Here is a 16,391-nt window from a genome sequence, read left to right as displayed (position 1 = left end):
TTCCGACATCTATATTGTTTTAGCGAGATTCTGCTCACAGATAGCAGGGGAAATAATTAGAAACACAAATACAGGAATAGTCTTTTTTCCCTGACACCCCTCCTCTCCACTCTCTCTTTGTCACTCTCTACATTTGGATTATGCCCCATCTTGTGGACAGTTTCATACAGCTGCTAGTGGAAAACAACCCCACCCCTCTTCCCTTTGGTTTTTACATCTTTTGTTGTTTTTTACACCACTCCCTTTCAGCTAAAAAACTAAAAACAACTTATTTACAAAGACTTTATGAAAGATATTGGCCGGTGAGAGGTACACAGATTTGTGACTAGGAAAAAAGAACTCATTGTGAAGAGCATTGATTGTTAAATAAGCTGGACTATTTAACAGGTGAAGGATCCCAGACCCTCAGGACCCAAAACCAGAGGTTAACTGTGTGCCGTGTCAGTTTAAGGTAATTTAATTGAATGCAAATTTGCTGAAACTGTAGTGATAAGGGCCTTAAAGGTTAGGTCCACTTATTTTCAAGGTTATTTTAATACAATACTCACATGCATTGTAATTATTTCTCATTTCTCTTGTGAAAAGAAAACATCCAGAGTCCTTGTTCTGTGCACAAATGCAAATATAAGTTCAGTTCAGTTCAGAATATGAGTCCTCAGCAGTCCGTCAGAGACAAATCCAGTGGGTATCTTTTAAACTCATATTATTGTTATTATGAAATTCCCTTTTTGTGTATCCAAAGACAATGTCTCTGTGCTAAGCTGCAGTGTAGGAATAGTAATCCAACAAAAAGGGATGGAGGGATCTCTTTAGACAGGTGGACCTTTCAGCAGCTGATAACTGTTTCAAGGTACATATGAGCATGTGAGTATTGCTTTATGATATTATTTTAAGAGATGTGAACCCAATCTTTAAGGCAGGTCCTGCTTTTCTACTTGTTCCGGCCTGCTTAAAATCTAGTCTTTATTATGAACTTAATCATTTAATAGTGTGCACATTCCTAAATTGATTTATGTTAAGTCAAATTACCAAATCTTAATTGACACAGCAATTCTTAGGGAGAAAGCAGGAAGTCAAGAGGGTCCAAACTGAATTTTGCCCCCATACCTTTAGAGAAGCCAGGACTGGAGAGCAGCCTGCAGAAGCAGAAGCAGAAGCAGAAGCAGACTGAGAAGCTGTCCAGTGCTGAAAACGCTTAATACTGTCCTTATATGTAATGTACTGCTGTTTGTGTGTTTTATATCAACAGTGTCACAATGACAAAATAACCTTTTAATCAGATTCATGATACAAGAGATAACAAATCTCACAGAATCTGATGGATGATTGCTTGTGATTGGCTTGTCTCTTGTGTGTCCACTGGTGTCCCAGCGTTCATGTATGATGGTGACTTGTTCCAGATTAATGGGTCGGTTTATAATTAGCTTCATGAAATATATCTGGAGTGGCCCATTTGTGTCTCTCATCCTGCAGGAGTTATTCTTGGTTTCTCACTGCCACCTTGTGGATGTCGGGTTATCCGTCCCTTCAGTGTGTCATGTCGTGGGTTACATCTTCACCATTCAAACACCATCCTGTCTGCACACAAAAAAAGTGGGTAAAGATGTTTATGGCAGGTGCATGTTCTAGATGTAATGATAACTAGCGTTTAGGTCATCCTCAAACGGTTTTTCTTTTCGATTTCAGTTCATAATGTGGAGAGGGAACTCATTCATATCACTGGGGTGCAGGGAATAAATAAATAAATAAAAGCACTTAAATGCGTATTAAATTAAGGCACGTGCTTGTGTCTTTACGGTTGTCCTCTGGTTTTTTTCCACAAAGAACAAAACCAGCGACCCTCTCCTCCTCCCCCCCCCCCTCCTCCCCTCCCCTCCCCTCTTTGATCCGGATCACTCCTCACGTAATGTGTTGCTCATATCATCAAACTTCCAAGTCCACGTCCGTGATCGGGATTCAAACCAAGGCTATTTAGATCCGTAGACAATCAACACTTCCACCAAAAAAAAAAAAAAAAAAAAAAAAAAAAAGTCACAATAGCGGCGCCATTCAGTGTCAAACCTGCAGACTTGCCTGCAGACGAGTCCGCTCCACAGATATGCAGCACTGGTAGTCGGCTCCTCGCAGTGACTCAGTCGTGCGCAATGACAGTAAACAGACAGGGCTGGGTTTAAATGTCAGCAGATCAAACCTACTCGCAACAAAAGCAAGGTCACCTTGTGTGGGGTCCAACAGGGATCTGAAGCTTCTTCTTTTTTTTGTCTCCTTCTTCTCGGAGTGTTTCAAAGAGCGCAGTAGTCTCTCCATCAGGACAGAGGAAATTCACTTTTTTTTTTTTTTTTTGTTGGGACTGCACCTGTTCACCTGGACCCACATCAGCACGGTAAGTGGCTTTATTCATTTGTGGGCTCTTAACAAGTCCATCTAAACGAACTTCTTCTTAATTGTCCTTGGATATGCTCTAACAGGTGTTTTAATAAGGTTTACCCCCCCCCCCCCACACACACACACACACACACACACAAAAATAATATATTTAAGTAACAGAATCGGCCTGTAGTTTGTGAATAAATTGCTTTATGTTGCACAGGTTTAACTGTTCATTCATTTAGGGTTTGGAAAGAGGGGTGCACGTCGTTTTTTTCTGGGGGGGGGGGGCATACATCTGCATCACGATCAACAATGCAAATAATCCTCTTGAGCTGATATTTGACATGCACGTTTGTGGATCTAATGCTACTGATAGCCATATAGCCCATATTTTGAATAATGTGAAAAATTTTGGAAAATATTTTTGGCATTTAGCCTTACCTCAAGATATTCAGTAATTGTGTTTCATCGTAGCCTCAGCTATTTAACAATTAGTGCTGTGCTATTTCTTATGAGGAGGACAGACATGAAGCTGTTAACCACCATCCATCCTGAGCAGGATCAAGATATGATGCTGACATAACTTGCTGTGAGGATTTTTCTCTTTGCTCGGTGAATTGAACTCATCTTAGATTTATGATTTTTTTTTTTTTTTTTTTTCTTTTCGCGTATCTTTCACGTAAGACATCTATCTCAACTTGTAAGACAGACTGCGCCCTCGTCGTCTACAGGTCTGTGTCTCCAACTTGAGCATCTCTTCACTGTAAAAGAAGAGATGGCAGATATTAAAAATACTGTATATGTTGTGGGGGGGTTTTCTCCATTTCCCTACCAGTGAATTTGGGCTTCTTTTCCATCTTGGTTGATAGGCTGTACCGAGAGATTTTGGGGGCATTGACTAAAAAAAAAAAGTGCCCAGGCTTTTTGAGGTGAGGACTTTGGCACAGGGTCGGGAGTGATGGCGGCGTCTGCACCCTCCTCCTCCTCTGGCGGCGAACCGGATCCCAACTCGACAAATTTACGACCACCGGGCTCAAGTAGGTCCATCACAGATAAAATGCTATTCCACGTGTGCTATTTACTTTGTGGGCAATGCCATTAATCATTTTCATCGAGGGAGGGAGGGAGAGAGAGGGAGAGAGAGAGAGAGAGGGGGGGGGGAGGAAGAATCCGCTGCCATTTGAGAAGGTTTCCTTCGCCACAAATCACCACTGCATTTCATTCACCATCCCGACCTCCCTGCTTCACAGACAGACGGATGCTGCTGTCAAACCCTGATTATCCTCCACCAACGTCCCGCTGAAGGCAATTAGCCCGAGGCTGCACCACAACACGAACATCCTATCAGAAGGGTTAAAACAAAATAAATCATATTTATTTGCAAAAATGACAAAGTAATACTTATTATATTCTTTGTTGTTTTAATTATTATTGGCCTATTATTAGGGCTGGTGTGTTAATGAATATGTGGTTTGTTTTTTTTCTCCTATTGGTTTGGCTAAATGTGCTCTGGCGGAATAAAGTGCTTTCATGGAAAAAAAAAAAAAAATTGCCCCTGAAGTGGCATTTAATTCAGACATATTAAATTGCCCCTAATGGCACACTTAAGCCTTGTAGCCTTCGAGAAGGGGCACTGTGGAAACCTCCATCCACCACAGTCCTTCCTTTGTCAGCTGATTGAAAGAGGGGAAAAAAACAGCCTGATCCTTCCAATGAATAGAGATCTACATTCATGTTACAGGTGTAGATGTGCTCCTCACACAAGAGATTTACAGAAATAGAATTTTTTTATTTTTTTTTACCTTGTTGAAAATAAAATATCCATTTACTTTTCTGCACATTGCAAAACAAAAAAAAAAGACATTTCTTGTTTCCAGTTAATGATTATAATATCGGAATTGCTTTGCATCGTCTATTGTTGAGTGTCTGATGAAAAGCAGGGATTGCATCATGTTAGGCCCATCGCCTGCAGCTAGTCTTCAAGCTGCACCTCTGAAAATATATAGTCTGGTCTGAATGTTGTTTGTCAGCACATCTGTTCTTCTTTATTTTCTTCCCCTTTCTGTATATATATATATATATATATATATATTATATATATATTTTGTCCCTTTTGTTGTCCATCTCATTTCCTCTGTCTTGGAGAAAAATCATTGTGAGGACTGAATTGAAGTGCGCTCAGTGAGCTGAGCAGGGCAATGATTTATCTAATGATCCAAAGCAAGGTTAAATTAGGGTGTGGGAATGGGACTGCCCCCTCCACCCTCCACCCTCCACCCTCCCACGCCCACCCCCACCCCTCCTCCCCTAAATTGCTGCTTTTTTGAGGATTTCGTCTATGTCTCCCATCCAAGGTACCCCATTCCCTGTCTGGCTGGAAGCCCTTGATAACGCAATGATTCTCTATCTGTCACTGACCAGCCGGCTCATGTCTACAGATGCTCGCATTTAAACAGCATCAATTAGATCTTTAGCCTGGCGTGTTTCCAAACGGCTAATTAATTTGAAGTCCTCGCCATAGGTTATGAGCGGTGACATACAGTGGAAATGGGCTAATCCAGATGGAGTGCTGGTTCAGTGTTTAAATAATCCCAAGACACCCATGCTGGCTATTTTTGTCTCAGCATGTCACATCACTCGACCTCATGTGTCTCTCCATTTCTTTTTAAAGATTTGTTCAAATCTTTTCAAATAAAAAATATTTATTTTCAAGATTAAAATGACTGGAAACCCTCTAATCTAAAAAAAAATAATTTTAGGCTATGATGCCTGGTGTGGAGTTGCTCATGGATGTACTAGGAAATTGGGAATGAAGATATGTGGTAAGTAACTCTATACATTTTGTTTATAAAAATTAAGCTAAAAATATGAATTGTCAGGAAGAGATAATAATAACATCCATGTTTTTTTTGTGCCCACAAGCATGACTGTAGGCTGTTCATGGCCTGCATCCTTTTAGTTGCGACTCAATGGTAACGGATTCTTGGACGAACAGGATTTTGAAATAGCAGCCAAATAATGATTAATCATTTAGATTAGATACGACAAGCCAAATAGCAATATTATTTGAAATATTGAATAACCAACACACCTGATCTTGTTTATTTAACTCAAATAAAAAAAAAAAATGCAAGGTGTATCATCTGCAAAAAAACCAACATCAATTTATACCTGAGTTGAAGCTGATGAAATTTAAGAGGAAAATGAAGCCTTCTATTTTAGTCTCGTACCAAACACCAACCAAGGGCGGGCTGACACCGGGGTGCTGGATGTCACGCTCCAGTGCGCACTACAATTTTCTGCCATTTTTGACCGACACGTTCTGCTGGTTTCATTAAGGCCAGTTAATTACCCAGGACCGTATAAAGCCAAAAAAAAAAAAAAAAAAAAAAAATACAATGTTTGAGGCAAACAAACGTGTTGTCTGCCTGGATTAACATCAGGAAAATTAAGTTTAATGTCATAAAAGTAGAGTGTTGCACGCTTTTCATATTTATGAATAATTGTGGACAATATGTTCTTCAACAGGGTGTTTGGATAAATAAAAACATGTTATGAAATGTGCTTTTGACCCGTGTTGTTATCGGCTACTCGTGCTGTTTCATTCCTCACTGCCGGAGGAGCTTTTATAAGAATGTACAGCCGCTACATGACAGTCATTTGTTTTTTTGCTTGACTGGAGTTTAATGTTGATGTCACGCGCTCAACCTCCCACAGAGCCCTCCGCCCATTGGACCCCCTGAGCAGGATGGGACCCTTTTCTCATATGAGAGAGAGAGAGAGACATAGACATAGACAGAGAGAGAGAGAGAGAGGAGCAGTAGTGTAGATCCCCGGACAAAGGCAGAGAGGAGATAAAAGTCAGAAATTGGAGAGGAGAATTATTAGTGTTCCTGTTAGAGTAAAAACTAAAAAAAAAAAAAAAAAAAAAAAAAAAGCTTCAACTCTCAAAATGTATGGGCAGTGTAACCACCCTGCGGACTCCTCATCTTCTTGTAATCGTTTAGGGTTTTTGCAGAAGAACAACAGTTTGGAGGAGAGGAGCCGGATGATGAGTTCCTTCAAGGAGCGCGCGGCCAAGAACCTGCTGTCCTGCGATAACAGCGGAGGAGGAGAAGATGCGCACTTCAGACGCACGGAGACCGACTTCTCCAATCTGTTCGCCAGAGGTAGGCTGAGAAGAAGAAGAAGGAGAAGAACGCAGTGTTTTTATCTTTTGTGATTAAAAAGTTAAACACCTAACAGGAAATGTAACGCATACAACTTTGTGTGGACATTTAAATCTGATTTCTAATGACCAAAATATATGATAGGTAAATAATACGCAGATGAATCAGATTCTTAATGGCAAAATAATTATCCAGATATTCATAATGGAACTGCATTGGTTGTATGAATTTTTTTCAAGGCTTGCTTTTGACCCAACAGTTGAATTAAAAGTAATGATCTACTTGCTGACAAACCCAGAGATCACAGGAAGATCAACAGTGAATTGTGAAAATAACCTGCAATCTTTATATTTAACTAAACCAGAAGAGACTCTGTTTATTTTGTAGATCTGTTGCCCGCCAAAAATGGAGAGGAGCCGACCATCCAGTTCTTGCTGGAGATTGTGGAAATCCTCACCAACTACGTGCGGAAGACCTTTGACAGATCCACCAAGGTCCTGGACTTCCACCACCCCCACCAGCTGCTGGAGGGCATGGAGGGCTTCAACCTGGAGCTCTCCGACCAGCCCGAGTCTCTGGAGCAGATCCTGGTGGACTGCAGGGACACCTTGAAGTATGGAGTGAGAACAGGTGAGAACAAAGAGGCCTAAAGGCGTGCAGCGAGGCCTACAGCAATCAATAACTCTCATTAGCTTACATGCCAGTGTAATGATTACAGATAAGCCATTTTCTCTCTCTCTCTCTCTCATTCGCAAATGATGAATTGTTGTCAGGGGATTATGTCGCTTTTGTTGTCTCTTTTTCAATCGCAGGTCACCCCAGGTTCTTTAACCAGCTGTCCACTGGATTGGACATTGTTGGGTTGGCAGGAGAGTGGTTGACCTCTACAGCCAACACTAATATGTGAGTACTGTGATAGTGTCATTTATCAGGTGATTTTTTAAAAAGATTTGCCCTCCATAAGCACAGTCATGCAGATAATATTTGAGATATAGGCAATAACAATTAGATCCAGCTTGGGAGTCGTTAAATACATTTTATTCTTAAGCTTTTTTGTATTCATTTTATTTAAATAGCCAATGTAGAAGAGAGTCCTCAGTTACAGGAATATGTGAAGTGACATGCAGTTATTACTGTCGCCGGCTGAAGAGTACCATACTTGCTCTAATAGACTGTCCATCAAGCAAGAAAACAAAAAAAAGACATTTGTACGGCTACTCCCCCCATTCTATTGTGAATGTTGGCCTGTGCTAAAGCTGTGGTCACATAATTCAGCCCTGCAGGGCAAACTAAATTGCATATTGATTTGCATTCACCGTTTACATGGCATCTTTGTTTCATCTTGTTCTTGTGACATAACAATGCCAGGAGGGGGGAAGAGCCTTTCTCCCTCACACCATCTGTGCACAGTATGAACAGCCATCAGTAGGATTCAGTGAGGAGTTTTGCCAATTTAGCAAGAAACTTAATGTCTAGTTTTTCATGAGTCTGTGTCAGAGGGGTGTTAATGCATCTCTGTTCTCGTTCTACGTATTGTTTTGCTTTTAATTGTACTAGTGTACCTTATAAACTGGTAGCTATGTGTGAAGATTCATTTAAGGAAGAAGACTCGACCTTAAAACTGGGATGTCCTGGTGACCTAGTGGTCTAAGATGCAAAGGTCCAAGCTTGGGTTCTAGTCAGGCTCCTGATTCCCATTCCCATCATAGAAAGGTTGAAAACAGATAAAGAACATTAACAGCAGTGGGGTCACAGACAGCTTCAGGGAACGTTCTGATTATTGCTGCCTGTACACTTTTGAAATCACTTGACAACACACTTGAAAAATATAACTAAAATAAATAAATAGATAAGTGTAAATGGAGAGAAGACTCTTTATAAAAATGTGCTCGTTATAAAGGTTTCACAACGTGTAAGAAATTACTTTAGTTATGGTTAATACATCATTTATTAATGGTTTATAGATCAGGTATAAGTCAGTCATAAGAAAATATGGTTTGTCTGGTTGTGATAAGTCCATTTCACTGACTGGACTGTATGACAACTTACCATCAGGAAAATACATTTATCAACAACTTATTAAGCATTTATTAATGGTTTACTAACATTTATAACCAAATTATTACCAGATAGAAAGGTTAAGCACTAGAAAGAAGGATTTGGCCATTTTTGTGTCGTATTAATGGCTTATAATTTAGCTATAAAGCTTTCTTTAACAAAAGGGAGCCCTATTAGAAAGTTTTACCATAATTGGCCTTTTTTGTCAGTACACAACGGTGAAGATTCTGAAGAACAAAGATTTTGAGAGTGTAACAAAGATGGAGTTTAAACCTTTATTGTTCCCTCTTGCTAGTTCAGCCACCAGTTGGTCCTCGAAAAAGCACTGTAGTCAACTCTTGTGTTATGGGCGACATCACCGAGGATGACTGAAACCAGAGGGTGGAGGTTGCTTACATACTTGTAATTTACCTTTATTAATTACTACATCAACCCTAATTACCCCTGGCAGATATTGATTGACACTAATAGACTGACAATCACATCCAGGTCTTACATAAGCAGAAGGAGTGAGCGAAGTCTGCATGAATGAATGCGGTGAAATTAATGTGCGACATCTGCGAAGTGGCATCTGACTTGTTTATTTTTTCCCTCTCCGTATTAGTGTATGTGCATACTGAAGATGCTGTGGGGCACAATGCGACATTCTGCAATGTTCCACTGATTCATTTACTTTCTTTGCATGAATAGACAGATACTTATGTAATTATAAGAATATTGGTCAGGAGAAGATGGATGAGCCTTCCTGTGCTGTAATTCCAGATCGACTGCTCTTCTCTGAAGCAGAGGGGTTTCAATGTGCTTTGATTAGACAGGAACAAATTATATACTTGGGAGGATAAAACATGGAAAAACAATCCTGGAACGAAAAATTTAAAGGCACCTGAAACATCTTTCTTTTGTGATTGTAACAGCAGACCATTCTTATTATTTATCCAATGTTTTTTATAATGTTAATCCCATTAAACGTGCATTTTTTATATTTTTAAATATCCTTATTGGGCTAATATTGCATTTATCGCAAATTCTCTTAAGAAAGAAAACAACTAGCCTGAGACTGTGTGGCTTCTGCTGTGTCCCTTCCCTGCTGCAAAAACCCATTACTAAAACAACAAGAGGCTGTTGTCATTGAAGTGTGACTGTGTACACAATACTGTATCAGTTCCAGTTCTATTGAGAGAGCATCATGCTCAGTAACCATGCTGTACAATTAGAGTATACAAATGCATGTTGTTAAATATCAGTGTATTTCATATTGATCCCATCAGTCTCTCCTGCAGCCTGCAGGTAAAATAGAATTTATCTTGAATGAAACAGTAGAGAGAAAACTTTAGTAATTATATACTATTGTTTTATGAACATACAAAAAAACACACTTTTAGAGATAAAAGTATAGTGCGTATCTCTGCATATAAAAAAACCCTTGTTATTTCTTGTTTGTTTCAAGGTTTACCTATGAGATCGCCCCTGTCTTTGTGCTCATGGAGCAGCTGACACTGAAAAAGATGAGAGAGATGATCGGCTGGCCTGATGGAGAGGGCGATGGGATATTTTCTCCAGGTACGAGCCAAACCACTACCTCAATAACTCTAAGACCTCACGCAAACATGTTACTTACTTATGTACATTAGCAGGTACCTACAGATGTCCTGGGATTTATTTAACTTTGGTTTTGAATTTGTAGCTTTAAATTCTTAAATAACTTTTCTGTTTTCAAGTGGTGAAAGAGTACAGAGATAGTTTACTTAAAGGTGCAATACCGCAGTGTCAAAATAGTTATTTGCAAGTATTTAAAAGTATTGGCATCAAAATATAATAAAGTTCTCATTATGCAGAATAGTGCATTTCAGAATTATAAATAAAAGCTCATAATTATAATTATTTGAAATATTGATGCATTAATGTGCAAGCATCACTTAAATGTTGCAGACTGTGAAGGTGGATAAACTTTTAACCACCTTATATAAATTAGGCTACTGCTGAGTTACTCACATAATCTGTGTATTGCAAATAACCTATAATGCTCAGGTCAAGTATCTCAAATGTGTACTTAATTACCGTACATACTTTGTACCACTGTTGGTCTCTACAGGAGGAGCGATCTCCAACATGTACAGTGTGATGATTGCCAGATACAAGTTCTTCCCTGAAGTGAAGACCAAAGGCATGGCAGCTGCACCCAGACTGGTCCTCTTCACCTCCGAGCATGTTAGTCTACTCTGTCTTTGCATTACTTTACCTTTGACAATTAGTATCTTTAGTGTAAATCCAGCCTGAATTGTGACTGACTCAACTTCTGTTCTTGCAGAGCCACTATTCCGTCAAGAAAGCCAGCGCAGCTCTGGGCTTCGGGACTGAGAACCTGATCCTTTTGAACACAGATAAGAGGTTTGTTTCATATACTCAACCCACTTGCTGCTCAAAAAGGTAAAAGATCAAATAACTGGATATTGTCTTTTTCTTCTTTTCCAGAGGGAGAGTTATTCCTGCTGATTTGGAAGCCAAAGTAATAGAGGCCAAGCAAAAGGTGAATGTCAGCAACAGTGACTCAGACAACATCCCCTCTAACTTATTTATTTGCTTCTATCAAAGACTTGGTACAATGAGAAACACTTCTCAGAGCAGGGGAGTTTACTTGTTTACTTGTGCTAGAGCAGCAAAGTGATGTCCAGACTAGAAGCAGTGAGAAAGCAGTAGGTGCAGGTGCATTAGTTGAAAAATGTGTTTTAGTCCATTTCTTTTGTATCAGCAATGACAGGACAGAAGGAACATAACAACTTAAATTCAGCCCAGAATTATAACCAATGTCTTTTTGGTGTTTTTGGTTTGCAGGGGTGTGTTCCGATGTTTGTGAATGCCACCGCCGGTACCACCGTCTATGGAGCCTTCGATCCCATCAATGAAATTGCAGACATTTGTGAAAAGTACAACATGTGGCTTCATGTGGATGTAAGACAATATGGACGATCATCGTAACAGAAAAAATAACATCAGCTGTACGTATCAGCATCTGTTATAAATATAAGTATCCTTACTGTTATAAATGTGTTGTGTCCTGTGCAGGGTGCATGGGGAGGAGGCTTGCTGATGTCCAGGAAGCACAGACACAAGCTGAATGGAGTGGAGAGGTAAAAGAGCGCCATACATGAACATTTTAATAACAAATAATGCAGTACTGGAAAACATGCTTTTTACGGGGGTCTCTGCCAATTTGGACACACACACACACACACACACACACACACACACACACACACACACACACACACACATATACACACCCAGCCACAGAACACTGTTCACTGTTTCAATATCTGTGCAGGGCCAACTCAGTCACCTGGAACCCTCATAAAATGATGGGAGTGCCGCTGCAGTGCTCTGCCGTTCTGGTCAGAGAGAGGGTGAGACGCTGTTTTTCACTTACTTGCTGCTCACGATTACACTTCTGCACTAGCAGGATAAGATAACTGTTTTCTGCCGTTGGTTGATAACCTTACTGTTTCTTCCCCCCCATGACTGTGTCCATTGCAGGGATTATTACAAGGCTGCAACTCCATGAGTGCTGGTTACCTCTTCCAGCCGGATAAACAGTATGATATTACATACGACACGGGTGACAAAGCCATTCAGTGTGGACGGCATGTCGATATCTTTAAGTTCTGGCTCATGTGGAAGGCAAAGGTTTGCATTTCATCAGTTGTTTCATTGTTAAGATTCTACCAACCCTGCTGCCATATCTAGAATGTGATGGTAACAATTATTTTAATTCTCTTTTTTTTTGATCTACCTAAAAGGGAACAATAGGATTTGAACAGCATATCGACAAGTGCCTGGATCTGTCGGCGTACCTCTACGATAAAGTAAACAACAGAGAGGGCTTCGAGATGGTGTTCGACGGAGAGGTGAGATCATTATTTCCACAGACAGCAAATATTTTTCAATTGAACGCTAAAATATTCACTGTACTGATTTGTCAGATTAATCTAAATCGGAACCAATTGGATACTGATCAGCTGCAGCAACAAAGAAAACTGTATATATTATACTTACTATTAGCGCTTTTCTACTTTACAGAAAACCTGCTTTTATTTTGTGATAAACAACTGCAAGCATATATTTCATATCTTAACTTGCTTCTAGGATTGATTGGACCATTTTGAATTACTGACAAGTTGACAAGAGAAGCTGAAATTACAGAAGGCGTTTTTTTTATCGCCACTCATTACGAATGTTGTTCCCATTTTCTCTTATCAGCCGCAGCACACTAATGTGTGTTTCTGGTATCTTCCACCGAGCCTGCGCGGCTTGCCTGATGGTGACGAGAGGCGGGAGAGGTTGCACAAGGTACCGACTAATCAATCTGTTTTTTAGGAAATATATTTCTAGTTCCCCTGCCCTCTGAGATTGATTAAAGTGTCTATTTAGATTTAGGGATTCACACATTAAAGTCATGGACATATTGTGTTTGCATATGCTTGTGCTTTAAAGAGTTTGGATTTTAACACGGTATGTTTTCCCCCACAACAGGTGGCCCCAAAGATCAAGGCATTGATGATGGAGTCCGGGACTACGATGGTGGGTTACCAGCCACAAGGAAACAAGGTCAACTTCTTCCGCATGGTCATCTCAAACCCCGCTGCTACCAGGTCAGACATCGACTTCCTGATTGACGAGATTGAGCGACTGGGCCACGACTTGTAAGAGCCGCACCTAAACCATATTTCCCCAAAACATATCCGACTCTGGAGAGCCTCGAGCCTGGCTTCATGTCCCTTTTTGCCTCATACAGACGTTGAATTTTGCTTACAGATCTTCTCTGGCAATGCACAAGAAATAATACGCCGTGTGTGTCTCTTGTCTGTCTCTTCTGTCTTTAGCAGCGATGACATTTATTCAAAACATATGCACACAAGGTTATAAGAGTAAAAAGGATATATCTGTGAGAGAATCACAAAAGCACACTGGTATTCTTGCTAAACCATGTTAACTGGAAATGAACCCACATATAATAATGTTGATTACATGAGATTTACACTGGTTATTTCTTATGTAAATATAGAATAGCAAGAATATCCGAGCACTTGAATGATTCTTTCTATAGCAGCTAAATAAAAAAAAAAAAAGTTATTTTACTGTTGTACTATATGAAGGTCATTAAAAACAGAATGAGATCAAAATATTTTTTCAGAAGTATCAGAGCACAATGTAGGGACCCTTATAGCATTATCTATGTACTGACTGTTGGTGCTCCATGTCGTCTGTGTGGTTATCAAGCCAGATGCACCGCCACATTGTACCCTATCTGTTATTTCCTTTTGATATTACATAGGTGGAAATATACATAACACAGTCATTGTACTTGATCGCTGTGTTTTTAGAGATTTTTGTGTAGATTGTGTATAGTATTGTTACATTGCCTTTGTGCCAAATGTGTCCTAGTTTTACAGTGAGAAAATCCTATATCTAAATCGACCATACAGTATAGTATGTAATAGATAAAAATCACTTTATTTATATTCAGAGGTTATAATTGTGAATAGGTTACCTGCTGTTCGTTTCCAGTTGTAATGTATGCTTCCTGTTGGGAAACCCTGCTGTACAATATCACAATGTTTTAAACAACATTGACTTATTTTAATGTATTTGTGAACCAAAGAAGGGTTGAGGTACATTTATGAACATGCCCTTATTCTCCCTTATGGATGGGTTCAGATGTTTATATAAGACAACTTAACTTACCGCCCTTAACTTTAGTGCAATCTATGTTGTGTAATTGTGCAATGTCATTGTGATTCCCTGACTGATTATCGTGCAGACACTTGGCTATATGTGGGAGGAAGCATGACGAGAATAGTGGCTGCTTCTGCCATCGCTTTGTTCATGATAGAAAGCACAATGCTGAACCATGATCATAGGGCGGCTTTTATTTTACAGACATAATGACTGTCTGTATTATAATGTGTTAAGTGGAGTAAAACTATAATATGCCAAATTTTGTTTGTCTTAACATACTCACTATAGGAAAGAAAAACAATGTGAGAAACTGGGATTATTTATGATGAACATTTTAGCTTGAACAATGATATGCACAGTGTTTGTTGCTGTAATATGATTCATTGAACAATTGTACATTCCTGAATTAGTGGGATATATATCCCTTGTTAAATTCAATGTAGGCACTTTAACTTCAAGCCATCATTTACAGAGTATTATTGTTGTATCCACAGCGAAAATAAAGACATGAGCTGTAGAACATCTGTTTTTTGCAGTTTGTAAGAGGACAAAAATATATGTATGGTGAACAACCTTAACTGATGTGTTATGTTGACATTAGCTTAATTTAAACAGCTATAGGTATAAAGTAAAAAAAAAAAAATTACAAATTCAACCATTTTTTTGTTCAAATATTTTTCTTCTTCTGCCTTTTTAAAACAAAGATTTAGACAATTAATGAGCTGATTAGCCTCCAATTTGCTACAAACTGGGCTTGTATGTTTGATTAAGATGACAAACCAATTATTTAAGGCAATTGTCATAAAATTAGGGAAAGTCATGAAGTACCAAGGTGATAAAACAATACTAAGTATGTTTTTTTTTTTTTTTTTTTACTTTATGAGCTGGTAAAAGGGCTCGGGGTCTCCAGGACAACAATAACAACATTGGAGTTAAAAGTCTTAAGTCTCGGCTCATCAGTCGCCGCAAAAGACAGGTTGAGTTCAAGAAAACTACTGGTATCCAACCTCTAAAAATGATATGCAAATTAAGTTCAATATATGGAGTAGAATTCACAATGTGCTGAATCAATATTGGCCTGATATTGTCTGTATGAAAGCATGAGACAAGTATGGGTAAAGGTGCATCTCCCTCATACATCTCCTCAATCCACCTGGCTGTCACCAGCCATTGGTCAGATTAATAACCCTAGAGGGATTTTTTTATTGGCTGATCATCTCACAGCTGAGATTTCACGAGCACCCCCTGCCAATTCCCTCGCACCTCGATTACTCACACTTTTAAGATATTTATCATAAAACACATTAGACTGTGCTCTCCTAACATTTTTTTCTGAGCCGCCTATTTCGAGGCTCTGCCTGGCTGCGTTTTATTTCGCCACAGCCGTGGAGGGACTGGCTGTTTCACTGGCTCTCCTCCCATCCTCCACCTCAGCAGACGCTGCTTCTTTGTTTCATGCTTCAGTGCAGCGATCATTACAGAGCGGGTGTCTGTGGCTGCAGTGTAAAGTTACAGAGAACAGAGGATTAAAGGGATAACTACTCATATAATGGGGTTATATAAATAATAACCCCTGACTTCTTAGCACATCTAAAAGGGAGAGTGTTTTTTATTTCGTCATCGACTGTTGTACGTGCCAAAGTGTAATATCCTGGCTAATTTGGAAGCAGGTCTTGGAGAATCTTATAATAACTGAATGCAAATTAAACTTAGCCTTCAGCTCCTAAAGTTTGTCGAAATTTAGTAACCCGCTAGATTCTAGACATGAATGAATGGTCACGCAAAGTATGCAAGTACAAAAATATCAGTCAGCCTATTGTCTGTCTAATGTTTCAGAAAATTAGCTATATTTGCAATATAAGGGTAAATCAAGTTTGAAAAGAAGAGGTTTCTTAGACTATCAAATTGATATATAGTAGTATTTTAAAGGGTTCATGACTTTATCCAACAATCGGTTTCTCCATCAGCTTTAATTATAAGCATAATTAAACCTTGATCAAGAGGAGATCAGGCCAGTACAATAATAAAGAGCTGGATCAGCTCTGTTTTTGCAGCAGCCTC

At 39.3% G+C, this 16,391-nt stretch overlaps 1 protein-coding gene across 2 annotated transcripts; it reads left to right on the top strand.

Moving 5' to 3' along the window:
- Positions 1 to 3,320: 3,320 nt before the first annotated feature.
- Positions 3,321 to 14,923, top strand: LOC129104291 (glutamate decarboxylase 1). 2 transcript variants are annotated; one of them, XM_054614898.1, is made up of 16 exons: positions 3,321 to 3,407; positions 5,130 to 5,192; positions 6,378 to 6,539; positions 6,927 to 7,169; positions 7,352 to 7,442; positions 10,045 to 10,157; positions 10,690 to 10,805; positions 10,906 to 10,985; positions 11,070 to 11,124; positions 11,430 to 11,546; positions 11,661 to 11,725; positions 11,920 to 11,998; positions 12,129 to 12,278; positions 12,392 to 12,499; positions 12,852 to 12,941; positions 13,125 to 14,923. In XM_054614898.1, the coding sequence occupies exons 1-16, from the start codon at positions 3,329 to 3,331 to the stop codon at positions 13,296 to 13,298; spliced, it is 1,785 nt and encodes a 594-aa protein (XP_054470873.1). In that variant the 5' UTR covers positions 3,321 to 3,328; the 3' UTR covers positions 13,299 to 14,923. The 2 variants fall into 2 exon arrangements, with proteins under 2 accessions (XP_054470873.1, XP_054470874.1); XM_054614899.1 differs by lacking the exon at positions 5,130 to 5,192.
- The last annotated feature ends 1,468 nt before the right edge of the window (positions 14,924 to 16,391 follow it).

Source organism: Anoplopoma fimbria, chromosome 16 (genome assembly GCF_027596085.1).
Source record: "Anoplopoma fimbria isolate UVic2021 breed Golden Eagle Sablefish chromosome 16, Afim_UVic_2022, whole genome shotgun sequence".
Lineage (NCBI taxonomy): Eukaryota > Metazoa > Chordata > Actinopteri > Perciformes > Anoplopomatidae > Anoplopoma > Anoplopoma fimbria.
Note: the sequence above shows the minus strand (reverse complement) of the source record. Positions and strands in the feature narration are given on the sequence as shown.

Excerpts from the sequence above, each read along its gene's own strand:
- LOC129104291 (XM_054614898.1), top strand. The coding sequence starts at position 3,329 with ATGGCGGCGTCTGCACCCTCCTCCTCCTCTGGCGGCGAACCGGATCCC. Across the intron at positions 3,408-5,129 it reads TTTACGACCACCGGGCTCAA|GCTATGATGCCTGGTGTGGA; the intron begins GTAGGTCCATCA and ends AAATAATTTTAG. Across the intron at positions 11,547-11,660 it reads ACATGTGGCTTCATGTGGAT|GGTGCATGGGGAGGAGGCTT; the intron begins GTAAGACAATAT and ends TGTCCTGTGCAG.